Below are 27,922 nucleotides of genomic sequence, written 5' to 3'. Positions count from 1 at the left end.
TAGTGACTTGGCTAAGAAGGTTAATGTCACTTCTTTGGTCCTTTGGGATGGGACAGAGGTATTTACACCTTGCCCTGGCTAATAAGCCTAGGTTAAAGCGCCTTTAATCGCTCTCGAAATATTCTAGTCTATCCTTTAAATCCAAAAGTGCAGAAACACTTTTTGAAACTAGAATAAAAACAAAAAGTTTTAATTTTTATCTCCATCGCAATTTTTTTTATTAACATGCTGATATCTGAATTCTCCTAAAACGAAGAAAATGTCTCAACATGCTTTAAAAGCGATCCGAAAAATAAAAAAGTTAATTCGAAAAACCAGTTCTCGTTTGGAACACCCCAAACTGTAAAATATAAACTTTAAGAGATGAAACTATGGTGTTTTCGGCAAAGTGCTTGGTATAAGTTGCTCCATAATGTTGCTGAAGACTGCAATCTTCTATCTCATTACATTCAGAAAGTAATTTTCGGGTCACCCTATCAATAAGAGCCACCCTAAAACTTTTAGTTACCTGGGCATAGCTTAGCTTTACCGATGTCTGTTCTGTTCTGTGAAGTCCCATGAACATTGAACAGTCTTGCGAAAAAGCGCTCATGTGGATTCAAATAGAATATTTGCAGTCTTTTCCATAGGTGAACGGGTAGCATCGTGCGTAGTGTTTGTTCCAAAGAGGCAGTTTCCCTATTTTTATGAGCCAAAAACACCCCCAGCGGCTCCTCTTTGAATCGGACGATACCGGGTAGAGTAGATTAATTTAGCTGACATCATCGACAAGCAAATCCTACTAGTGCAAGCTATAGCAATGGATGGCGAGTCCGATGCGCGGATGACCTCCTATTCGTTCATGATTCTGGAATCAGTACAGTGCATATTAGATCGTGATCTGACAAAGGTGGTTTCGGTAGTAAAGGAAAGTAGAAGAATCCGTTACGTCTTCGGGACGACCTCTAAAGAGATATTCAATGCTCTGCTATGTATGACCGAAATCGGATCGGAATGGTCATCCACCCAATATTCAACATTACCCAGGGTACGATCTACGACAATGACACCAAAGATGTGGCCAACGAAGAACGTACAAACGAGCTGGAGGGTCATGGAGTTGTAGTGGTCCGTAGGATGACCTTAATTAAAACGTGACAGTGACAATTCCCTCTAGCCGGTGATATCTTTTTACGGATAAACCCTTCCTGGGTACGTTTATTCTGGTACACAATAGTGTCCCAAAATTATCGTGGAGGGTCTTTTCCTGAAGCACGACCCAACCGCATGGCCGTCTACACCGTACGTTAAGGTAGGTGGTGGAAAGGCTGGTGACAATCGAGTCTACAACGACGAGTCCTCATAGTGCGTTCTGAAAGCAAAGAAAGCTCCCGGTCTGGACGGTATCCCCAACGTGGCACTGAAGACCGCGATCCTGGCGTTTCCGGACATGCTCTATAATGTAAGACAGAAAAGCCTTGACGGGTAGGTGGAAGATCCGCAAGCTGGTGTTGTCTCCAAAAACAGGGAAGCCACTAGGAGATCAAGCATGCTATCGCTCTATATGCCTATATATTCAATAGGCTGATAAACTATGCTGAGAATGAGAACGGACTATCGCAGAGGCAGTTCGGTTTTCGGAAAGGGTTTTCGGAAAGGGTGGGCGCGATCTGTGCAGTCATCGCGAGTACGGGGAAAGCATTGGAGCAAAAGAAAAGGGGTAACCGCTACTGCGCCGGATTCGTTGGCTAAGTGGCAGCAGGAGTAGGACAACGCGAAGAAAGGTAGGTGAACCAACCGACTCATCTAAAAGGTGTTTGCTTGGGTACATAGGAAGCACGGAGAGGTGAACTTCCATTTGACGCAGTTTTTATCCGGGAATGGATGCTTTCGGAAGTACCTGCATCGGTTTAAACATGCTTCATAGACCCTTTTCCAGGAGTGTGTGACACCAGAATACGTTGTCTTCGAATGCCCTAGGTTCGATGAAGTTGTAAGGGGTATATTTGGCGCGACAGTCGACAATATCGTCGAAGCGATGTGCGACGATTTGCACCAACTCAGTCTATCTGATTGGCGTTAAAGGAGACGCCAAACCATGACCAGACGACTCCTGCGGTAAGGTTAGCATACCTTCACACATGGGACGCTGCTAGCGATAATAACATCTACCGGCCGATAGGTTTGGATTAGCCGGATCGACGTGTCATGTTGATTGATACCACTGGATACTGAACTACCTGGCCTTCGCCCGCAAGATTGACTATCCAGTCCAATGCACAGTAGTAGGATCTATCTGCGGCCTTCGACAAAATCAACCATGATATTGCAATAGCGAAGCTGGACAAACTCGGCATTCATGGACAACTTCTGCGCTGGTTTCATTCCTACCTCGATGGAAGGCAACTCCAAATCAGCATTGAGGACTGTCTATCTGCACCATTTTTCGCTACATCCGGCATACCACAAGGAAGCCATCTCGGTCCAGTAATATTCCTCCTCTACTTTAATGACGTCAAAATCACATTACAAGGACCCCGCCTTTCTTTCGCCGACGACATGAATTTTTTTCAACAAATACGGGATAAAACCGATGCCAAGCTTTCGTGGTGTGATCTAAACACAATGGTTTTAAGCCCGAGCAAATGCTCAATCGTTACGTTCACGCGGAAACGCCATCCGACTCAGTTTAACTACCATTTCTTCGGTTCGAGCATTCCAAGACACTCTCACATCAAAGATCTCGGAGTCATCATGGATTCGGCATTAACATTCAAACCACATACGTCATACATCGTGGCTTGGGTTCATCTTCCGAATAGCGAAAAACTTCAGGGACGTATATTGTCTTAAATCGCTTTACTGCGCGTTGGTCCGCTCAACGTTAGAATATTGTTCTGCTGTTTGGAATCAGTACTACCAGAACGGAATTGACAGAATCGAGACTGTCCAACGCAGGTTCATACGCTTCGACCTTCGGCATCTCCCATGGCGAAACAGATTTCAGCTATCGAGCTATGAAAACCGTTGCCAGCTAGTACACCTCGATACACTCAGCATTCGGAGGGACTGTTCTCAAGCCCTGTTAGTCTCGGTCTTACTTTCTGCCAGAGTGGATTGCCCTGAATCCTCGGACGTCTGGGGCACCTGATAATTTGCGACCCATAAGTCTGCTTCTCTACTTAGCTAAGATGATGGAGCGAGTAATAAATAGAAGACTGATGGACCTACTGCCAGTCTTGGCGAAGTTATACTCCAATCTGTAACCGATTGCCTACACGCCGATATCGGTATGCCATCACGAAGTACTGCAGCAGCTGGCCCTCTGAAGGATTGTTGGAAACATGGACTGCTTCCTAATTGAGCAATCACGCTTTCCGAGTGGCAATTGAGGGTGGCCAGTCCGACGCCTCTCCGGTGTTCAACGAGGTCCGCCAGTAATCTGTACTCACCGTCACACTGCCCCTGGTGGCTATGAATTCTTCGTCAGTGAACCTACGGTTAGGAATGAACATTTTCGTCTACGCCGATTACATCGTGCTAGTTGCAACGGGAAGAACCTACGGACGAACTCATCGATAACTTCAAGCCGTCGGTGGCGGTAGGGCGGTGAGCCGATGGGTGATATCCGTACTTTAACATATTTGCTGCTAAAAGCAAGATTTCGCACTGCCGTGTTGCGACAGGGAGCTCGATCCTGCTGTAAGGGGTGGTCGCTGCTTGCCGCAGGGTATTGCAGATCCGTAAACCGTCCTTCGGGAAACACTTTCGGACGGATCAAGGTCGACTACCCTATTCGGTCGCGCACTAGCCAAGTTCTAGTCCACAACAAGATGTTTTGCCGGAGGCGGAAACTTCCTGAAATATAGAAGATATAATCGACGTTTTAAGCTCGTTATACCATTGAACCATTTATGCCGCTTCAGGTCTGCTTTCCAGTACACCTGCTGAGGTGACCTATGTGGAGGCTGGGATTCTTCCCCTTTGTTGGGTGGCTGCACTCGCCATCGCGAGAAGGGTGCAGGGATTCTTGAAGCGCACACGTGGAAAAGGTTTCTGTCACTTATCGCCTGCCTACATCGAGTCCGTGACCAGGACTAATACGATCGCAGGCCCGGCCTGAGCTCAAGGCCGCCTACAGAGCTCAGAGCGATAGCTGCCGATAGCGAAACCGATTTTAAATACGACCACTTGATGGCCACCCAGTACAGCAATCACGTGAGGATATTCACCGACGTCCTCTAGATCGGCGATAAGTTCGGAATAGAAGTCAGCGGAATAGAAGAAGGATTCTCTTTCTGACTACCGTCGATAATCGCGCTTGTTAAGAAATTTGAGAACACAGCCGTCATTGTGCTGTCCTTTTTTATGTAATTTCTGTCCTTGAGGCCAACCTTTTCATCCACACACCCATGTATCGTGAACCTTTCCAGCAACACACGTTATATCTAGAACACGTTACACGATGGAGCACATGTTAGTGAATTGTGCAGAGAGTGCTGACATCATCGAAGAGATCCTCGCCAACGACCAAGCCCTTCTTTTCTAAAGGAATTTCTTGATCGTCTTTAAAAGAAGCAACCACACCGTTTCTCAATCAGCACAAAAAACAAAAGGAACAATATCTGTATAAGAAAACAACAACAATATGGTCATTGACTTATAAGCTATCTTCATCTCGTGTCATGTTCTTCAACAGTCTTCTGTACTAAAATGAGTTTACTGTACTTGATGTACGCACAACCAAGACTATGGCTTATCGAGGGTTTCATTAGGCCGACAAAGCCTGAAAGCCATGTGTATTAGTGACATGGTCGTAAAAATATTTCGTGCGCGAATTGAGTGGTCAAACAAAAAAAGTTTTCGTGCGACAAAGTCCCAACTGAATTTTGAAAATATGAACCAAAACAAGAAACAAAAGCTGTTTATTTCTTTAAAATTCCACCAATCGGACTCACTGGCACAAGTCACTTGAAAATATTGCAATTTTCTCACTCACTCACTGAATTAACATTTGTTTTACTTCTGTAAAGTGTACCGAAAAGAGTTACTGTTTATTTCATTGATTATTATTTATTTAACTTTATTTCATGCTAACTTAGTTCTTAATAATCAGCACGATGGTCCAAAAATCCAAAAATGGCCATTTTTTATAGTTTATGAATTATATATTATATTTTCTTACGGGAAAACTACCCATTTTCTTTTAATTAGGCTTTAAGTTGAAACATTTCGCGTCTTTTTAAAAATTACCAACTGCCAGAAAACAATTTAAAAAAATCATTTTATTGAAAATGACTATTGTTTGTGTGTGCTAAGAATTCCCTCTTAAAGAAATTTGGCCTATAATATGAAATTTAAAAGTTGTTAAAAATGGCCATTTTAGGCTAATAATTCAATTTTTTGGTCTTTTGGCTTAAGTGCCAATACCTTATTTTAGGACTGGTGGTATCGAACGGGGAAAAACGATCGAAAATGGTGAGTGAAGCTAAGCAATCATGTGAAAAAAATTCCCCCCAGAGGCGAGATTCGAACTCGCAACCTTTGAGACTCCGGCCCAATGCACTAACCCTTATGCTATCCCTGGGTATGGTGACATCCCAGAAAGAACATATGATTATCCCACTGGCGACGGTGATCGTACCCTGCCTTCAAAGCGAGAATCACACGCAACGGCAGCTGATCACCCCAACACATTTGATCTATTTAATTTTCCCGCTAGATACCAAGGCCCGGGTTTTTATTATCGTCTGATGTTTAATTTTTAGATCATTACCCATCGTACTTCGGTGGGTGACAGAGCTAATGAAGACTGTCTGGTCCCTTGCCCAGTGAACAGAGGTATGAGGGTTCACTCCCGCCATTTTAGGACTTTTCGACCATTGTGCTGACTAGTTATTACTAAGTTGGCATGAAAAAAGTTTAAATGAACAATACGCAATGCATTAAACAACAATAACAACTTTTTTCGATATACTTAACCGAAATAAAATATTGTTAATTCGGTGGAACTGTAAAAATCGCAATGTTTTCAAGTGACTTTTACCAGTGGTTCCAGTTAAAATTTTAATAAAACAAACTGCTTTTATTTCTAGTTTTTGATTATATTTTCAAAATCCAGTTGGGGCATTACCGCACGAAAAACTTTGTTTTGGGCAACTCTAGTGCCTTCCTTGCACATTGTGACAAATATCAAAGTAAGCTAAGATGCAAAATTTCACATCATTTGGACAATTTTAGACTCCCGCTCACTTCGATTGAAGTTTTTGACATTGGCACTATGGGAAAATATGAGGAAAAATATATTAAATGTTATAACTTTTGAATTAGCATCCGAAAAAGTACAGTTTATGCTTTTTTTAAGGAAACATTTTTGGTATATGATGGGAGAAATTTTAACTTCTCGAAAAATGCAGGAAATTGGGGAAATTGATATTTTTAATAACTTTACTGCTCTATGCCGCAAATCATACATATTTTGTAGTTTTTTCCAATGTGAGAAAATATCAGGAATCGAACGGAACGTTTGCGACAATTTTTCAAATACGAGAAGTTAGAGTTCTAAATCATTTCGATATTCATATCATGTTTTGCCTTTTTCAAATGCAATAATATCTATTTTTCGTCAATCAAACATTAGATTTTTTGACACTTAGACTCGATTTCACATTGTTATCATTAAATTGCGTATATTAACTCTACTTCGAATGTAAAATACTTGGGGAATCAAGGCATTTATCAGGTGTCTAGACTAAATGTAAAAAAATATCTCTGAATTCTACTGACAACGAAAGGTAATGTCCCTTTTTTCACTATACTAAGCAGGGTGCCTCACTAATTAATAAATTTCTCGGCCTACAATTAATGGAATACGTAAAAATTGACATCAACATCTTTGCTTCGTTGTAAAGAAACAATATAATAACACAAATGCGATGAAAACAGTGCAATTCTCTTATTTGAGCGCAACGAAAACTCGAATCGAGTGCCCCTATTGTTGCGCTACCATTTGATTCAATGCGTTGAACAAAGATGGCAGACACTGCTCTAACCAACGGCTTCAAATGAGGTGACAATAGAAACATGGCAAAAATGGGCTCATCACCCTATCTGTTTTTGTTTACGTACGTGTCTACGTTCAGCAAGGCACGTTTTATTAAAATCGATTCGATCAAATTCAACCTTCGAGAATTCGATCAAATTTAACCTTCAGAAAGGCAAGCTAAAATTGTGACTTCACGAAGCATCGCTTCTAAGATGCAATGCAATCAAATGCCTCTTTTTGTCCTTTTTATCAGTAAGAGAATCGAAAGCCCGAAAATATTAGATCATTTGTATATCAAATTACAAGTTCATTGAATCTAGAGAACCGTAACTGGCCGGGCCTCTGAGACCCCTTGCCTCTTTGAGGGTTAAAATTAATGACAAATGGCCCTCTAAACTCAACTTCTCGTATTTGGTAAAAGGTCACAAAGGTTTCGTTCGATTTCTGAGATTTTTTCACATTAGAAAAACTGCAGGATATGGATGGTTTGCAGCACAGAGCAGCAACATTATTAAAAATAGGGGGTTTTGGGGACAAAAAGACCCAGAATTGGAATTTTCCGAGAGCTACTTCAAAAGTTGTAGCATTTAATATATTTTTCCTCCACATTTTTCCGTACTATCAATGTCAAAAACTTCATGAGAATTGGGCAGAGATCAAGAATTGTTCAAATGATGTGAAATTTGGCATCTGGGCGTACATACTTTGACAATTGTCATAATATGTAAAGGGGACGCTTTCGAAAGTACATTTTCGCAATGCTGTACTAGTGACACTACACTTTTTTTATAGATTCGGTTGAACACTATCTCGTAGGTTGGTGAGGATATTGCGCAAAACATGCGTCGGTAGAGATTCAAGATTTTAACTTTTACTTCAACTCTAACAGAACGTTTTTAAGTATTTATTTCAGTATAATAAATGTGTTCATTACGTGCATTATTGGATACGAAACGTTCGACGGTATGTTCGACGGTTCCTAGATCTGAATAGTTTAAAAGAAATCGTTTCGTTCACTCACTCTTTGAGATTTTGCTACTATCTGTCATGTGTAGCCAAGAAATGTATAAAAAAGGTTGCTCGAGTTTATTTTACATTGAGCTACTTGCGTTGTACACTGCGAATTGTGAATGTTGCGAAGAAATGAAATGAAACCCTAGTTTTTTGTCAATTAGACGCCTAACTAGGATATGGGCCGGATAACGCGAACATCGAAGCTTTAGCTGGAATGACCATCGTATATTATTTTTGATTTCGGTTGAATGCGTGTTAAAAAAAATATGTTCATGTAATTCGTGAAAATCGCCAAAATTATCGACACAACAACGAACAAATCGTTCTACGGTACAGATGATGTATGCTACTGGAGTGATATCATGATCATTTACGAACTAGCTCGTGCCACTAACGGTAAGTTTTACGTTACATTTCCAATGCGTGCCACGAGAAGTTACGTAGATGATCGGATATTGGACTTAATTACTATTATGGAAATGCACATCTATGATGGCGCTAGCCTACGAGAGGTTACGGTTTCTATTTATTTCTAGTACTAATAACTGTAATGATAAACTAAAGATACAGATGAAAGCTTCTCTACATTAGATTTCATCTTTTCAAAACATAAAAATAAAATTAAAAAGAATATACAAATAAGGAAAATAGATAATGAAATTTTCCAGTTCCAATTTTTAATTTTTCAGTACCTCCATTCAGTTCTCCCAAAACAAAAAAAACTAAATGAATGAGAAACGTTCATAATTCATAAATCCGGAAAACAAAATGTATTGCATTATTATTATTGTTATTTTTGGCACAAATCGTTTTGTATTATAATTTATTTATCGGGAAAAGTTTCTGGGATATTTGTTCTTAAATGAACCTACATAAATAACTAATAACACCTAGAGAATCATTGAAGCCGAATGTTCCAAATTATGTGGCTAAGTAGAATACTGTGCTTGAACTATTATTAAAAAAAGGTTACAAAACAAACAAAAATAATCAGAATGTTCACCAAACTTTAAAAGGTTATGTTTGTATATTTTTATCATAAGAAAGAGATTTATTAATTAATAAATATATGTACATCCCGTTATTAAAATTTCACTGTTTAGTTATACTTAACTTTCAAGTGAAATGAAGTGGAATAATTTAAGAAACCAATAGATTCATGTGTTGTAATAATTGTAATATTAATTCCATTCTAATTCTTTTTTCATTCCTGTTTCTGTAAATTGTTCAACATATTTAACTGCAAAATGTTCAAACTTAATTAACTGCATTACGTAATGGAAATAATATAAAATCATACTACAGAACAAAATAATGCATTATGAATTACATTCTAACACCTGTACTGAGCATGATGACCCGAATGCGGTTCGTCGCACTCGTATATACCCACCTTTACGCCAAATCCTATTATTTTCAGTATCGTCTCAACGCTAAACATCCCGGTAAATCCCATGTTGAGATACTTTAACGATTTCTCAAACTCTTTTCCTTGATTGTGATACTGCCGGTCGGGCCGAGACAAAAGGGTTTCGGTGTGGTTCGATCGATAATGTGTTCGGTAATTGAGTGAGTTTCGTGTTTCGGTCATTCGATGGATGGACAGAATCAGCATAGAATAGAAAATACGAGATAATGGAGGAAAACCGAAACCGGAATAGAGAGGCGAACGGAAGCGAACAACCAAAACAAAAACAGAAAGTGGACGCAAAGTTCGGAAAAGTAGGCGGGTGGTGTAGCGTTCGCAGGTCGCCAACCGTGACGTCGCGGTTCGTTCCAAGACAGGAAATTGTTGCGCGTTTCATTGTTGACAGTACATCAAGGTTTCGATTCAAATGATTTTTTATTTATTTAGGCAATTTGTTGTCCAACCGAAGAAGTGTGATGAATGTGACAAAAAGCAGCAAATAAAACAATTCAAAGATGAACATTAGTTTGTGTGAAAAGGGGAAATAAACTAGAGGTGGAATGGTTAATCGGAAGATCGTTTATCAGCGGGATTCATCTAAGGATTAAAGGATGTGTTCAACCGGGTGTTTACAGCTACTGTGTTTGAGAAGGGTTTTACAAAATTGTGTGTCAGGTTTACCTAAGATGTTTGAAATGTTATGGGATCTGAAATTATCAGTAATAGACGTGTGTGTGTGTTACAAATAAGAAAATCAAGCCGTGTTTAATATCAAATCACTCTCATTCGTTGTTTTGTCTCACAACAAAAGTTCTAATCGTTTTTGGTGAAATGAACACAAACATTATGGAAATAACGCGAAGGCATGGCGCACCGTAAAAAATAATAATTTGCATGCCACACACATAGAAGTTGTCTTCAAACCATGAAATGAATGATGCATTCGAAGTACGAAAATCACAGTGCGTAAATCAACGCTGCCATGCTAGTAATATATTGTGCGTGACTTTTCAAGAATCACATGACGAATTACTTTTATGATAGCGATGATCTCGGGGAAAATAAATCCGACAAACAGATGGCGTGCACCGAAAAAAACAATCAAATCAATAAACCAATACATACTGGGCATGCGGATGAGATTGGGAATAGAACAAACAGAAAAACACATATCACACCTAAGTGCTGCAATCAGGATTCATGCCGTTTACAACCGAAGCAGGAGCGCACTCCCAAACAGCACATATCAACATGCCAATAAGGAAAGACAGCTTGTGAAACCGGATGTTCGTGAACGGGACAAGCCCAAATCCGTTGGATAAACACGAACATGAACGAGAAACACGGGGTTCAATCACAAACATTGTTTTGCCAAAACAAGTTTTAATGTTTGAACATCGCATCCTCTCTGTAGATTATTAATATATTACAACAGCGTAAGATTAGTGTTTAACAAAACTTTGGTTAGTACATCAACACAAAAAACATTAATACTCTATCTGTGACGTGACTGTGAATTTCTATCTAATCTAATTTAGAATAACAACCCACTCACAATCAATTTGGTTAACATTTGTTATAAAACTTTCAGCAATAACTGAAAGTCTCATTTACAGGAGAGCTCCATTTGCGCCTACAAATGTGCACAGATTTCTTGTCAATTCACCTATGGGATTAGAAGCACTTGCATACGTTATTACTTTAAACTAAAACATCGTTTTTACCCCCAAAAAGATTCAATGGATTATTTGAGGGTGCCAACCACCGATCGACGAAATCGCAAAAAAAACGTTTTATGTGGTCTTGTTATATACTCTAGAACTCGGTAAAAATCAATGTTTTTAGTTATGCATTAAGGTATCATTCAAATCAGCTAAGAAGTATGATATGAACGTTGAGTATAAAAAAATGTATCAAATTAGTGTAAATTGACGGAGCTTACGGAGTTACAATTGAGGTTTTATGGCATATTTGAATCACTTCTTAAAACATAGTTTCCCAAGCAGCACTTGTAACAAGCAACGACAGCGATTAGTTGCATAAGCAAAGGCTTTTACACGTGCGCTTTTTGGGTTGCTAAACCAGCGCAATAATGGTTGCCATATAGCTTTATGTAACGAATTATGTTGCTGAAACTGCTAGTCAACAACTGGTGTTCCTCGGGTTGCATTTGAAATGTGCAAAATACCTAAAAGCACTACATGCACTCCTAGCAATATTTATGTCTCGCAAGAAGCACATAAAAGGAGCATCCCGATTCACAGAGACTTGCAAGAATATATTACAGTGAAACCCCGCTTTTATCAGGCTTTTGGTTTATTTTAGGCTAGCAAAACGGGGATACGTTGGCAAAGCGGGACAGATTCTTTTCAATAAACCGAAGCTAATAAAATGTTGGTACACCCAGGTTTTTTTACGCGGGGGATACGTACCTCGTAAAAAAACCGCGTAAAAAACCGCGTTAATTGGAATTCCGCGCAAAAAAACGCGTTAATTCAAAAATCCGCGTAAAAAAAACTTAGCAAAAGACTTAGAATATTTTTGGAAGTTTTTTTTCGCACGGATTTCGCAATTAACACGGCTTTTGCAAAAAATATTCTAAGTCATTTTGAATGCAAAAGACTTAGAAGATTTTCGGAAAGATGGAAGAGACGGGTCTGGAAGACTCCTTATGGCCCACACCCCAACAATATGGATATTTTCGGAATGGTGCCAGAAATAAATAAATTTGCACCTTCCCCGGTTTTCCATGAAAATTGATTTTTGGCGCCATTTTCAAATCCCAAATGACGACTTCCGGCTTAGCGAGATTCTCTACAACTCAATCAACATGAGTATTTTTGGAATGGTTTTGACAAGTAGTAGACAAACGGTTGGCGTCATTTTAAAATTCTAAATGGCGACTTCCGGTTTACCGAAATTCCCGCATGAAAAATTTGGGCAATTATCTAAATCAACCTCAAATATAAGATCTAATCATAAACCAGCAAAATGCAAAATATTTTTATGTGTTCATCCAGGAAAGTGCGGTCAGAATGGAAGAGATAGAAGAAAGAGACGTATGTGGTGTGAGTTGGGGGTTTGAATTTATTAAAATTAAACATATTGCTTAAATTTAAGTAAATTCAACTGTTTAATTAAAACTATTTGTACTACAACTTCGACTTCCAAAAATACCAATATTGACTGGTTTATAGCGAATTTCGCGAAATCGCAAATCACCATCTTGGATTTAAAAATGGCGTCAAAAATCAATTTTTGGAACCTACTCGTTAAGATCATTCCAAAAACACTCATATTGACTGGGTTATAGTGAATGTAGCTAACCTGGAAGTCGCCATCTTAGAAATAAAAATGGCGTCAAAAATCGATCTTTGTGTACTACTCGTCAAGACCATTCCGAAAATACCCATATTGATTGGGTTATAGCGAATTTCGCTACTCTTCAAGACCATTTCGGCAATACCCATATTGCATGGGGTGTAGGCAATTTCCGCTAAACCGGAAGTCGCCATCTTAGATTTCAAAATGGCGTCAAACATAAATTTCTAGCACCTACTTGTCAATACCATTCCGAAAATACCCATATTGATTTGGTTATAGCGAATTTCGCTAAACCGGAAGTCGCCAATTTTGATTTCAAAATGGCGTCAAAAATCAATTTTTGGCACCTACTCCTCAAGACCATTCCAAAAATATCCATATTGATTGAGTTATAGCGAATTTCGCTAATCCGGAAGTCGCCATCTTTGATTTCAAAATGACGTCAAAAATCAATTTCTGGGACCTACTCCTCAAGACCATTCCGAAAATTCCCATATTGTTGGGGTGCGGGCCATAAGGAATCTTCCAGGCCCGTCTCTTCCACCTTTCCGAAAATCTTCGAAGTCTTTTGCATTCAAAATGACTTAGAATATTTTTTGCAAAAAATTGCAAGAATTCTTCTAAGTTCTTTGCATTTAAAAAGGACTTAGAATTTTTTTTCAGAAAAAAGTCTAAGTCTTTTACATTCAAAAGGCCTTAGAATATTTTTGCAAAAACCGCGTTAATTGGAAAATCCGCGTAAAAAAACTGCGTTAATTGGAAAATCCGCGTTAAAAAAACCGCGTTAATTGGAAAATCCGCGTAAAAAAAACCTCATAACAAAAACTGCGCAAAAAAACCGCGTAAAAAAACCTGGGTGTATTTAGTCACTGGACATAGCCTCATAACCTCTTCGTATTATTAGTATAAACTTTGCCTGAGGCGATCCTCTACTCTCGAGACGCATACCGTCAAGTTTCCCGTGACAGATTTTTTTCTGTTTTGCAGGTTGTAAAATGTATGCAACTATTGGTCTTTTTTTAATTTTTACGTCATTTTTGACATAATATGAAACGAAATAAAAGTTTGATAATCGTGCATGGAAATACGTAGCGGTTTGTTTATTGAATAGTTTAAAAAATATTGAAATGGGACTAATACTTTAAAGAAAAGTCTTCCTCAACATCAATGTAACCAACAACGTTTCAAGATCTGTTGTTGGTGTGCCTGAAAGCTCTGTGCACGAATTAAAGATTGGCTAACAAGAAATAATCTGAACGCAGAGTGGCAGTAGGTCCATGAAGTGGTCAGTACAACAGCCACAGAACTGTTGAACCACATGGGGAATCCAGCGGAACGGCTGGTTCGATACTGAGAGCGAAAGACGAGAAATACCAGGCAAGTAGCCGAATGCTTGCAGCGGCTATCCGTGTGAACAGGAAACGATATGGTGATCTGAGGGCAGCCGAAAAAAAACTTCATAGGCGTAAGAAATGTTGGCACGACGAAATGGTACAACCAGAGGCAGACGGAATCTTTGTGATGAATTATGCGCGGAAGTTTCACAAAACAATTAACAATACGAGGAGGAAAAGTACTTCGACGTTGCTCATTATTTGCAACTGGGAATCTGTTGACAAATCGTACAGACGTGGATGTCAGTTTGTAGGATCACTTTGAGTTGCTATTGAATATACAAACGAATAGAGATGGCACAAACAGAATGGGGATTGGGGATGAGGGGCAAACTGTTGATCCATTTATACCAAACAAAGTACGAAAGACTATACGAAAGTTGCAAAACGGTAAGGCTATTGGAAAGAATGGGATCCCGGCCAAATTTCTAAAGGTGACCGGCTATACGAATCAATGTACTGCGCGATTGGGATGATCTGGGTGGAAGAAGAAATGCCTGCGGATTGGTTAGATTGCCTCATATGCTTTATATTCAAGAAGGAAACCTCCTAACTTGAACGTAATATCTATCAAGGCGTAATGATCTTCGATGCCGCCCCTCGTGTTCTGTTGAGCAGACTACGCCTGTTGGCGGAATGCTGTGTCGGCACTATATATCAAAGCGATGGACTAAATATTTACCCTGTGCCAAATTCTGGATAAATTTCGGTAACAGAGCTTGCGGACTCACCATTAAATTTCTTGTTGACATCCGATTCAGTGAAACGAAACGAAGAGTTACAGATAATGGACATGGTTTTTCGACAAAACCGAATTAACTGATTCATACGATGTTGGATGGGTCAAACTCAAACGTCAGTATACCCGGAGAGACATCCGACTCATCTATGATGTTAGGTGGATTAAAGCAGGGCGATAAACTATCTAATCTATTATTAAACATAGCGCTCGAAGCTGCGATACGAATATCTGATGTACAAAGAAACGGAACCGAGATCTCGCACCCTTCGTGAAGTCACGGACAATCGATATCATTGGCGTTGATCGCAGGGCAGTGGAAGAAGCATTTTTGCACAATAGGAAATACATAGACGTATGGACCACGAGTCGTACCAAGTGTACAAATATGCTGACATTGGAATGTTACTATAATAAAACACGACAGTGGACGGAAGAGAGACCAGGAAGTTATGCTTAGTAGTAAACCTGAAATAGGTCGTCAACTTCGGGGAACACTCCGCACTTGCTGGCTGGCAACCCAGGATCGAGTGATCTGAAAATGTGAAATGCATTCGTTCATGATTCGGAGCACCCGGATTGTTCGGCCACGAAAATTGTGATGAAGTGCAACAGAAAAATCAGTGGACTGAGATGGCTGCCTTGAAGAATTCCGGATAAGACGAAGAACTCTTCGGAAACTCAATCGCTTACCTCGATGGAAAGATGGCGGTCGTTGGGGTATGATTAGATTAAGCGAATAACATTAGAACCATCTTGGCAACAGTAATTGCTTGGTTAATCTTGTCGAAATTCACAGATAAATCAGTGTGGATAGTATCCATCTCAATACCGCTGGAAAATGTGTGTTACATAAGGTGTAAAAGATTAGTAGCCATTGAACGTTGCGACATGAAACTAGTCTCAACGATGTATAAAACTATAAAACCATGAATATTACCGAGTTAATTGGTATATAAAGTTAAACATTTTATAATTGTGAGCCTCCCCGGACAACTAGTGAAACAGGGCAATTATTGATATTTGCAATATTGCAGGATTTCAAGTAACTCTAACTGATAAAAGCGTCAAAATATATCACGTAAAATGCAATTATTAATGATAACTTAAATGGAATTTCCTTCGAAAGGGAAGTAAAGTCGTTGGTTGGCCGATATCTAGGGTTCAGATGGTGCAGTCACCTCTCTGGCGTCGGGCACTTTCGCTAAAATTACCCTGATCAAAACGACGAAACTGGCCAGAGATGTCACAGATAAAGTAAACATGAATTTCTTCCCATATTATTCGAAGCCAAACAGAAAACACGTTTATTAATTTTATTTATTGCATCATCACCTCAACTGGATAATATTATTCCTTTTTCATTTTTTTATTCAGCAAACTGTTTGGTTCTGATTGACTTCTCATAACATTCCAATCTTGTACCAAATAATAACAGTTCATGCAACCGGAAATAAAAATTTTCATGCATAACAACAAAAAGATAAACTTAATTAGATTGACAAAATCTAAGAAACGGGCAACGTTAAAGCATTTAACATTTCTATTTAAATTTAATTTCTATTTAAATTTAACATTGCCCATTTCGTAGCATCGCGCACATTAACATACATCCAAGGCAACAAACAGAAACTTAAAAACGAAAAACGAACCATGCATAAAATTGCGTTGGGTTTTTTTCTAGTCACAAGCTTATTTAAATTAAAAGTCGAAAACGTGAAATAGTTTCTGACCGCAAAGGGGCGTTTTGTTTTGGTTCGATGTTTTGGGTGTACGCGTGTAGATGTCTTTTGCCATAGACAGCATTTACTACATGGGTAAACGCAAACTGCTCGACTGATTTTCGTGCTATTGGTTATTCCTTTTGGCAATCCCCGCGCCAAAACTCTCTGAAGATGTTTAAAAAAATAAACGATTTTTTAAAAGATATCATTGAAGTTAATTCTAATTTGGAAATCCTGCATTATAATTCGCCAATGAATTTTAATCTATCAACACTGTCGACTCATCTCAGAGAAAGAGACTCTACAGTCTTCTGTAAAAACATGCTACGTCACATTGTAGTTTACTCTTTTGCTCCCATATGTTATAATTTGCTATACACCCTCCCCCTTAGTAGATCATGTATAGATGGCAACAAAATTCTAAAACGAAGTAGAGAGCAATGATCTCTGCTATACTTTTAAACTATGTGAAAATAATCTATTTGCTAGTAATCGATCAACTGAAAAATGACATTGTTCGACTAATCTATTTAGCAACCTGCATTGAGGGTAGTTCTTCCACGAAATATGAAATTTCGATTTCCAGTTGAATTTTCAATAATGAACTTAAAAAATGTGGTACATATGCAATGTGGGAAACAACTTAACAAGCCGTTTTTGAAAAAACTTGCGGAAAACCCAAACTTATTTTGGATGTGCAATGAATGTGTCAAGCTGATGAAGTTTGCTCGCTTTCGCGATACCGTTTCTTCACTTGGATGTGTTATCGCTGCTATCGCTGGGAAAACGGATGACGTCTGTGCTGAACTAAAGGCCGAGTTATCCAAAAATAACCAGCAAATTTCGCGCCTCGCTAGAAAGGTTTCAACATCTACTCCAGTCCGGCCAAACTCCGGTACCTCTCGACCACCTCAGAAACGTCGTCGCGAGGATGGCCCTGATCCGAGCAATATTCTTGTTGGTGGTCGAAAGCTAGTCGATAATAGCAACATTGTTACGGTTTCACCTCCCGCGCCGTTGCTCTGGATGTATCTTTCCCGCTTTCATCCTAGCGTTAGCAAAGAGACTGTCGAAAAAATGTCTATAGAAGGACTAAATTGTAACGAGGAGATAAAGGTTATTCCGCTTGTTGAAAAAGACATAGACGTCAGTACTTTGAACTTCATATCTTTCAAAGTTGGAGTTCACCCAAAGTACCGTGATGCAGCTCTTAATCCTGACACATGGCCGCAAGGCATACTGTTCAGGGAATTTGAAGACAGCCGTACCCAGAACATTTGGAGCCCGCTAACTGATTTTCCACCGCCTCCAGAAGAAGCATGTACTTCTCTAATGCAACCCGGCCCATCAATGGTCCTGCAGAGGACTCCGCAGCGATTGGCCATGTCACTATATCAAACTACACCGCCCTTGTGAAGGAGTATCGATGCCGATCGCATACTGGGATGCAACGCAGTTGGTACTATGGAAGCCCTCGATCCTCCCGCTACAGTCGAGCCCTTGCAACCAGCGTTCAGCAGTCGTCCCGGTCCTGTATTTGTGGGCGGAGAAGGGGTCTTCCAAGCCGCCTTTCTCGGCAAGTATTATACAAATTGTAACGATACAACGGTTGAACCGATTCACGCTTCTAGCTCATCGTACGACTCTCGCCGTAAGCTGCTACCACCCCGTTCCTGCTCTCCGCCATCGGGTTTCAACGCATACTGGGACGCACCGCAGTTGGCACTATGGAAGCCCTATAACCCCAACTTCTTGTATTCGGACAAGGGTCGCAAAGGCTCCGTTCGATTTCTGAGATTTTTTCACATTAGACAAACTGCAATATATGTATGATTTGCATCACGGAGCACATTTTTTTAAATGGAAGATTTTGAGGATAAAATGACCCAATACCCCACCCCACTTCGAGAAATGGAAATATCTCAATTCAAATACTAAAATTGTTTCCTTGAAAAAGAGCTATAAATTGTAATTTTTTGAATGCCACTTCGAAAGTTATAGCATTTATTATATTTTTTCTCCATATTTTGCCATAGTACCAATTTCAAAAACTTCAAGCGAAGTTGGGGGAGGGGGATCTAAAGTTATCCAAATGATGTGTTGGTATCTGAGCATACTTTGAAATTTGTCACAATATGAAAGGGAGTGACTTTGAGAATTCAAAGTCATTGAGTGATTTTTTGTAATGCCCTTAACAAACTTAAAGATGTGACCGAAGGTGCTAAAAGCGCACTAAAATCATGTCAATTCTATTTTTCATTGGATTGTCTGCTCTAAAGATATCATCAAGGGACCGTTCATGAACGATGTCGTGTATTGACAGTTCGGGATGAGCGTGAGACATAATATAAATTTCCGAGATAAAAAACAAAAACTGAATTTGAGACGTACTAGTGGAGCGAAGATAATAAAACCAACAACAATTTGCAATGGAGGAATTCCACGAAGATCCGTCCGAAAATCTTTAACCCTTTCATGCCCAACTTTTTTGTAGTGCATGTTGGGTTTCAAAACTATTTTTTCTTTAAAACGGTGGGGTCAAGAAACTCGAAAAACCTTTTTTCATAAAGGTAGGTGCTTTCCTTGCAGTGCTAGAAGGTGCTCAATTTTTACCTTCTAATGCTCAGTACAATTCTCCTAGAATATTTACAGTAGTCCAACTGCGTGGAAAACGTAGCCAAAAATAGTCTAAATTGATAAGTTTTATCAGTTTTCACTAATATTGCAACATAACAAAGTTATATGAAAAATTCATTTTCCGTCGTCAACGTAAACGGTCCCTGGCAGCACTGCTCCATCGGAGTTCAATCAGACTAATTGAAATAACTTCAGTTCTAGAGCTGATCCTTGTAACCGTTAATACTCAAATGAAAGCCAATAGTCACATTTATTAGCCTTAGGGGAACATGGGGAGACTTGACCAGGTTTTCAGCTAAAACTGCATAAATCTCTAAAACAGCCTTAAATCCCTCAAAAGTCATTGAGATATAATGTGCAAAGTTATTGTTCGTCTTCATGATTTTTTGCAGAATTTTTAATTTAATTTTTGAAAAGTTATAAAAGTTTTTCTGTGATCGTTTTTTATGGTCAAGTCTCCCCACTGCGTGGAGACTTGACCAAGGCGTGGGGAGACATGACCAAGAGAATTTTGAAAAATCATAACAAAAAATAATGACATAAAACATACTGTAACTAATTTTATCCATATTGTCGAGATACTTAGGTAGCAGTAAAAAATATAAAAGGGCTGCATTTGAAAAATTTGATTTTTTTTAAATGCATTTCTTTTTAAGGATTAACTGTACTGCTTGCATTGCATATTCACACATCACGAAATCAGTCCTACTATTGCTAACTTTGTTTACTAATACTAAAACATAAAGACTTATGTTTGAGGTGGGATTTTTTTATGGCGTGATTAACATTAACAGTAGATACCAAAGCATAATAAATATCAGGAATTTTGCATCTTTCTTCAGCTAATTGCCACTTGGTCAACTCTCCCCATAAAATATTGGTCAAGTCTCCCCAACATTAGTTATTGCGTTCAATGTCATGCAAATTCTAGTAATAACTATTCCAATGTTCCAATTGATGTAAAATCATTTCACTGTTTCACAAGGATTAAGATGGTATATTAGTAGATTAATAGTAAGTAGTAGTCGAGTAGATATGTCCATACAAAGTTTGATAAAAAGTTAGATCATTTAATGCAAATTTATTAATCACGGAATATTTTCTGTAAGAAAAGAAGTTTTCATTCCAAACCTTGAAAATTACCTTAAGGGATCGAAATAAGTATCAAAATATTTTTGAAAAAAATTTAAGAATCGAATAGAAGACGCCATAGCCAAAAATAGGATTTTGCGCTTGGTCAAGTCTCCCCATGTTCCCCTACTTGTTTTTGTGAGCAAATCTTGCCTTAATCAAAAGTTATAGCTGTTGTTGTCCACAAACAACATGGGCATGAATGGGTTAAAATCGTGACCGACCATCTTAGATTCCAATGAAACTTTACACGTTTCACCGTCATGCAAGACTAGATATTTTCCACAGGTAATAAAATTATTTTGACTCAAGAGCAACTTTTCAAAAGGGCGTAAACGTTTCTACGTGTATGAATATCAATTTTTTTTTGTTCGATTACTGTATTTCATACAGCAAAACTATCTGAGAACGAGTTACAGGGAATGAATACTTCTGTCTGAAAAAAATATACACTGAAAAAAATGTTGTCATATTTCAAAAAAACAAAAATTTATGATAAAAATTTAAATTGCGAAAAACCCATTTTTTTAATTTTTTTATATTTTGTTACCAAAACCTAAGGAGAAAAGAAACATTTTGAATGTGATTGCATGATGGAGAAAAAATCGGTAAAAAAGTTTTCCTAACAATAACTTCGTACATGTTTTTAAATTTCATACTAATAGACATACAAAATTGTAATTCAATTACAGAATATAATTCTAAGCACCATTTAAAATCAAAATGCATTTAACAAAAATCTTCCAAAATGCGATAGTTTTCGAGATATTTGAAATTTTGCTCCTTCAAAAAAAATTAATTCTTTTTAAAAGTTATTCGCGTTACCCCATCAAAAAATGTCAAAAATTTAATTTTTATCGTTTTAAAGACGTAAAAGCAACTTTTTTAGTGTATTTGGATCCTGGAGAAGCTTTCAATAAAAAAGTTTTCCTAACAACAACTTTTGACATTTCTTTATAATTCTTACTATTTGCAGTCAAAAATACAATTTTCTTTTTGAATATGATTCTAAACGCCATTTTAAATCGAAATGCTCTTAACAAAAATTTTCTAAAATGTAGTAGTTCTCGAGATATTTTAACTTTTGTTTTAACAACACAATTATTTTGTTTTATTACGACCTTTTCATAAGTTAGTCGCGTTTCTCCATCAACAATAATAGGTTTTTCAAAAGGCCCGTAAACTTTCCTGCAACTTTCTCTTTGACATCAAGGCGATATTGTGAAACATTTTAAAGTTACATGAAAACAACCAACATATGATTCAGCTATATAGTTTAATCAACAGACCCTATGATTGAAATATATTTTGGTTGCTTTCATGTAACTTTCAAATGGTTGTTAAATGCATTTTGATTTTAAATGGTGCTTAGAATTATATTCTGTAATAAAATTACAATTTTGTATGTTAATTAGTATGAAATTTAAAAACATGTACGAAGTTATTGTTAGAAAAACTTTTTTACCGATTTTTTCTCCATCATGCAATCACATTCAAAATGTTTCTTTTCTCCTTAGGTTTTTGGTAACAAAATATAAAAAATTTAAAAAAATGGGTTTTTTCGCAATTTAAATTTTTATCATAAATTTTTGTTTCTTTTGAAAAATGACGCAACATTTTTTTCAGTGTATATTTTTTTCGGACAGAAGTATTCATTCCCTGTAACTTGTTCTCAGATAGTTTTGCTGTATAAAATACAGTAATCGAACAAAAAAATTTTGAAATTCATACGCGTAGAAACGTTTACGCCCTTTTGAAAAATTACTCTTGTATCAAAATATTCCAATTGCCAGAGAATATCATGGAGATTCATACAGCGAACACACCCGCAAAGTTTCGTTCGAATCGACGATGGTCATATTTTGCGGTCAGCCGGTTTCTCATGGAATCCCATGCTTGAAGGGGAAGTGTATTTTAGAGATTATTTTTTTATGTGAGACATTGTTTATGAACGGCTCTCAAACAAACAATATTCCATAACGAATATTTCGTAACATCGGTGACAGGACAGTGGGATTAAGGCCAAGCTCCCTCTAGTTCGTGCAAAACTGAGAAGCAACATCAATTTAGGCACAGGGAACAGACGTCCATATCAAGCGTAAAAGTTAAGTAACAAATTTACGACATATCCTGGTGTTACCATCAGAGGGTGTTCTGTTGTTATTCCGTTTAGTGCGTGAGTTTTACTGAATTGACAGTGGATCACTCAATTGATTGGTGTTTTAGTGTTCTAGCGGATATTTGTTCAAATGGTAAAACAAGTATTTCAAACTTGATTTTTCGAACCTAGATGTCTGTTTTTGTGACTTAGTTGTCACATATTAAAATTTTAAATTATGTCTGATTATTAAACAAAACAATCATTAATACACACTAGCAACGAAACTTGGCAAACTTCGATATAGATATCAATTCCCACGATTTTGATATTACCAATCTGTATCGAGAAAACCCCTACGGATGAGTACATTTGGGGATTGAAAAGTGCTATTCTTTCGATCGAATTTACCTCCCTTCGACACCAAGCATTGGATTTTCTCGCTTGTGAAATTCAAATCAAAGACTTCTGCATTACTTCCAACCCTCAGTAATTTCAAGGAATGCATTTCCGCACCGCGGCTTGTCTGGGATACTTTAACTCCCACGGTACGACAGGTTACCCGCTAGCTATCGATTGTGTGGGACGTTTGAAACGTGAATGAAGAGTTTTATGAAAGTCAAGGAATGTAGTTATTGGCGCTTGTTCGTTGACGGATTAGCGAGAGAACTATCGATGCGCACTTTTTGGGGCACGACCCGGCATATGCGAAACCGAAATAGTACTTACGAGACCGTGGAATATTCAAACCTGTGGATATTCAATTTCGCCAAGAAGGTCTGTTCAGATTCCGCCCTGGTGTAAAAGATTTACAGCAAAGCGTCATTTCACGATAACGCCAACGAAACACCATTTTCGATGGTGGGGTTCTCACTTCCTCTCTGATCATGTTACAATAAAGCCCCAGGGCTACACAGAATCAAATTCAATTTGTTAAAGAAGAGATGCTTGTAGAATGTATTTAAAAAGTTTTTGAGGGTTACATAATCTCTCATGATTCGAGGCAAGTGAAGGTCATCGCCATTTATAAACTAGAAAAACCAGACTCCGACCACAACTCTTCTCGGCCAATTGTAATGCTGTCGTGTAGATGTCTTGTTTCGCCTCGACTAATTGGGTTGAAGCAAGTGGCTTACTGTCAGTTATACAATTAGGCTTACTGTCATATAGCCATCCCTGGGGATTTATCGACATGGCTCTTCCTCGGAGTTACATCTACATAAGTCCCATCATCTACAATGTATACGTGAAATAAATAGCCTTTTGAATTCATGCACGCCATGGTAGCTTGCAGACAACGTGGTGGTTTCTGATACAGGGTCAATAGTTGTCGATTTGGAAGGAGCATTACAAGATACTTTGGACAATTTATCAGAAGGGGCTCTTCGGGTGGGTATATAGTTCTCCACGGAGAAAACTGAGTTTCCCCTAAAAAGTCTGAGCCAGCGTTACTCCAGCGTCTACCAATGGCTGTAACGATCAACCAGGTCTTGACATTTAAATAGCTCGGGGCATGGTTCGACTTGAATGGTACCTGGGGATGTCACATTAGGTAGCTGAAACAGAAGTGCCAACAAACGATCAATTTTCTTTGTATAATGGGGTGCGTGGTGGAGTGCCAATCCTGCTCATGCTGTACCAAACAACAATATTGCCGGTAAGGGAGTGCGGGAGTGGGTTGCACGCATTTGACCCATACAATGAGTCTCGTGGTGCTGGTGGGTTCTTCCATCGAAAGATCGATTTTGGGAACTCTCACATCGATGCACATCCGATTTGATATCTTAAACCCGTTGGTGATTGAAAATTTCGAGAGGCTCTTCGAGCTTAATTCTCAAACTCGATTCTGGTCCTTGTACTATGACTGCATGGCACAGAATATCAATCTTTCTTCGTATAATCCCGAAGATACTTCGGATTCAACTGTTTTCTTCGATATGCCTGTGAAGGAATTGATTCGTGGAATCCCGGATCATATATGCCTACAAGTGTTCCCAAACATCTCATAAAACAAATTCCGAGAGGTCGACTGTGACAAAGCGCAACCAATTTTACATTGACGGATCAAATATCTATGGGTTAAATGACTTCGATTAAATCTTCAATGTTAATAATACTACTTCATTCATGCTCAATGATCCTACTCCAGTTTACGTCGCAGAATTAGCTGCTATTCAGTATACCGTAGGGATCATCGACACTATGCCCATAGATCACTACTTCGTCATCTCGCACAGCCTCAGCTCTATTGAGGCTTTCCGAGCGATGAAGCCCAAAAATCATTCCATGTAATTTCTGGGGAAGATGGTGTACTTTATCTGAAAAATATCAGTCTACTTTCTACTTCTGCCCAAGTCAGACGTACAATCGAACCAAAAGAACAAAAACTAGCAACCTCTCGATCTAGTGTGCATTGGAAACTTTTAATTTATTCTTGCCATCATGAGTAAAGTTGACGAAAAATCTCTGCTCCGACCCAATACAGCGGTCGTTGACTTTAAATTCTGTTCAATAAGATTGAGTTTTCGTGAAGTGAGAATACCTGCTGAAGGTGAAGATGCAGCTTAAGCTCAAGGAGGTTATGTATCTACAGTATCATCATCTTCGTAATGTCGTACTCATATCATTCAACACGTTAGCACAAGCCGAACGTTTCGTTTTGCAAAACAACTTAAAGCACGTGGCTCAAAGTGATAAAGTTGGAATTAAGGTTCCCGTGTATATAGAAAAAGACTATGTAGATGTAAAGTTACATGACCTATCACCACGTACCCCTCCTGATCTAATCGCAAAATACATGTCGCAATACGGCGAAGTAGAATCAGTTACACGTGATACGTGGAGAAATTTCTTCCCGGGTACACCTAACGGTGTTCTTGTGGTGAGGATGCGGATCGAAAAACCTATCCCCTCCCACTTGACTATAAAATTCAAAACCCACGAAGCTACTATTAATCAAACTATGTTATGCACCCATGAGGGGCAAACTCCCACGTGCAAGTATTAAAATCAAACAGCACACCACGGACAATCTTGCGCGGAAGATACAGAGGAGAATGCATCTCTACCAATTGCCAACGAATCCACGGTAAATCAACCCAAAAAAGAGTTTTCAATACCAATCCCTGAACCACAAACGGTTGCCAAATTTGTGGCAGCTGTTCAGTCCATATTGACAACTGCCAAAGCAGCATCCAGCACCCCAGAAACCACTGTAAGCAACATCGGTGATGAAGATAATAGCAATGACGACGGATTTACATTGGTCACCCGTAAGTGCAAGAAGCAGGAAAGAACATCTGGACGCGAGCACCAAGGCACTTTTAACGATGATGACCTTGACGTGGAGGACAGGAGAGAATTAAATGGTCCCCATGACGCAGTAGGCGAGCCGCGAAAGAAGGTCTCCGCTCGCAATAAAAAGTTGCGCGCACGAGATCCAACGGACAATCAATAATTTAGTTTTATTTTTATTTTTCACATAAAGATCCACGGCTCCGTTAAGCTACCGCTATGAGCCGTGCCAAATAAACGAAATTAAAAAAAAAATCTGAAAAATATAACCGGATTACCTTTGATTGGGTCCCTTCTCATTTTTCCGTCCCAGGTTATGAAGAAGCTGACTCGTTAGCAAAGGTAGCATTAGAAGGTCACATCAACGAAAGACCAATTTGCTGCAATGAATTTTTCAGTATCGGTCGTCAGAGAACACTCAACATCTGGCAAACCTCGTGGAGCAATAGGGAACTTGGAAGATGGTTCTACTCTATCATCCTGAAGATTTCGACGTAGCCTTGCTCTAGTGGGATGGATGTGGGTCTGGATTTCATTGGTGTAATGTCCAACTACTACACATTGGATGCGCATTTGCGGCATATTTGGCTTGCAGAACGTAGTGTGTGTACTTTTGACAAGGGTTATCGTGGTATCGAGCAAGTTGTTTGGGTATGCGCCTCATATTGTGACGCCAGGTCTCAGTTAAGGGATTCCCTCCGGGTCCGAGGTAGACAACTCAATGTTCCAGTTCGGAATACCCTGGCAAAGTGCGAGCTTCGCTATGCGTTTCACATCAACTTTCTTATAAAAAGAATAAATGCTCTAATATAACCCCTCTTGTTTTATTTCTCGTACTCCAAGGTGCTCTGCACTACCTTTGTGCAGTCGAGCCGTATCAGAATGCCACAATGTAACCGGTAACTAGCATAACCGGAATTTGCAGCGAGCGCGAGCTGATGGTTTAACTTCGCCCGATTCTTATCTTGGCAGCCCAAAACTATAATTGATTCGCTGATCTTCCGTTTGCCTTAAATCTGTAAGTTTGTGTTCTTCTTTCCCTGCCATCATTTCTGCCCTCTCTCCCCTGTCTTCGATACGATTGCTGCTGTGTCGAAAAGCTAATTTGATTGTTTTTCCTACTTATAACGGTTCAATTGAATTACATCTCTTGATGAAAACCTGATTTACTAGCTTTTTGTGACCCCCAATCCCACTTATTTTTAAAGAAAATCAATTGTTTCCTCCCTTTTACATCGAAATATTTCTAATTTTAACACAGCTGTGAAATTTTTTCTCTTAGATCTAATGCAAAAAAATATTTCAAAATTTATCTCCTAGTTTTATAAAATTCAAAACGTTAATCAAAGAACTTGGCATTTTACCTATCAAATAAACGAAAAAATCCACAAATGGCACGATTATTATACCAAAAGCCCACCGAAAATCAGTCGAGCAGCATTCTCGGTGCATGCATGTATATGTGTGAGCGAAATCCCTGTTCGCTTTCTGTAAGGGGTTGCATATCAACAGGTGGTTGAATCGTTTATAGTAGTTCCCTACGCTTGGTTACAGAGTACTGACGGCTAGATGGCAGTGTTGCTTAGGTTGGGATTTTTTACTGTTTTTACATTCTGATTGGGGGTTTTAGCCTGGCTTGTTCGGGTTGTAGATTACGACTGGAAGTAGATTGCAACCGGCAAGCTTGCGACCTATTCCGACTTCATAATCTACCGGGTATTGATTTACAGCAGCAACCTTCACTTTACCAATGTGTACCTGAATTGGAAATCAGATATACAGATTTGTTAAGTAAATACAGCATTGTTTACAACAACAGTTGTAATAACATGCACCTCATACCGAATTTACTAAATACTTCTGTTCAGATTTCTTTTGGTTCATCGGAAAAGTAGAGGTTGGCGAGTAACTAGGGGTTAGTAGTGGAAGCGATGGGAGGCAAAGAAGTGGAAGTACATACCTTCATCATCAGTAATAACGTATTGAACACGATCAACATCATTATGAAGTATTCGAATGGCGTGGAGACGACAATACGCCAAACTTTGTATTTAAAACTATTACGTTTGTTTGGCATATAACGTTCTAACGGTCTAGCACCTATCGTAAAATCTATGCACGATTTCTACAAAAAG

The 27,922-nt window shown here is 38.8% G+C and overlaps 1 protein-coding gene across 18 annotated transcripts in view; it reads right to left on the bottom strand.

Annotated features, from left to right (window-relative positions):
* Nucleotides 1–27,922, bottom strand: part of LOC131684446 (voltage-dependent calcium channel type A subunit alpha-1) — a 481,660-nt gene that overhangs the window by 117,039 nt on the left and 336,699 nt on the right. For 16 of the 18 annotated variants that reach the window (XR_009304654.1, XM_058967322.1, XM_058967325.1 and 13 more), the window contains 2 exons: nucleotides 27,748–27,912; nucleotides 9,432–9,542 (listed from right to left, as the gene is read on the bottom strand). Coding sequence is in view for 17 of the 18 variants with exons in the window: in XM_058967322.1 (XP_058823305.1) it covers nucleotides 9,432–9,542; nucleotides 27,748–27,912 (276 nt within the window). In the remaining variant the exon portion in view is untranslated. The remainder of the gene's footprint in view (nucleotides 1–9,431; nucleotides 9,543–27,747; nucleotides 27,913–27,922) is intronic. The other 2 variants (XM_058967323.1, XM_058967334.1) reach the window with 1 other exon arrangement.

Source organism: Topomyia yanbarensis, chromosome 2 (genome assembly GCF_030247195.1).
Source record: "Topomyia yanbarensis strain Yona2022 chromosome 2, ASM3024719v1, whole genome shotgun sequence".
Lineage (NCBI taxonomy): Eukaryota > Metazoa > Arthropoda > Insecta > Diptera > Culicidae > Topomyia > Topomyia yanbarensis.
Note: the sequence above shows the minus strand (reverse complement) of the source record. Positions and strands in the feature narration are given on the sequence as shown.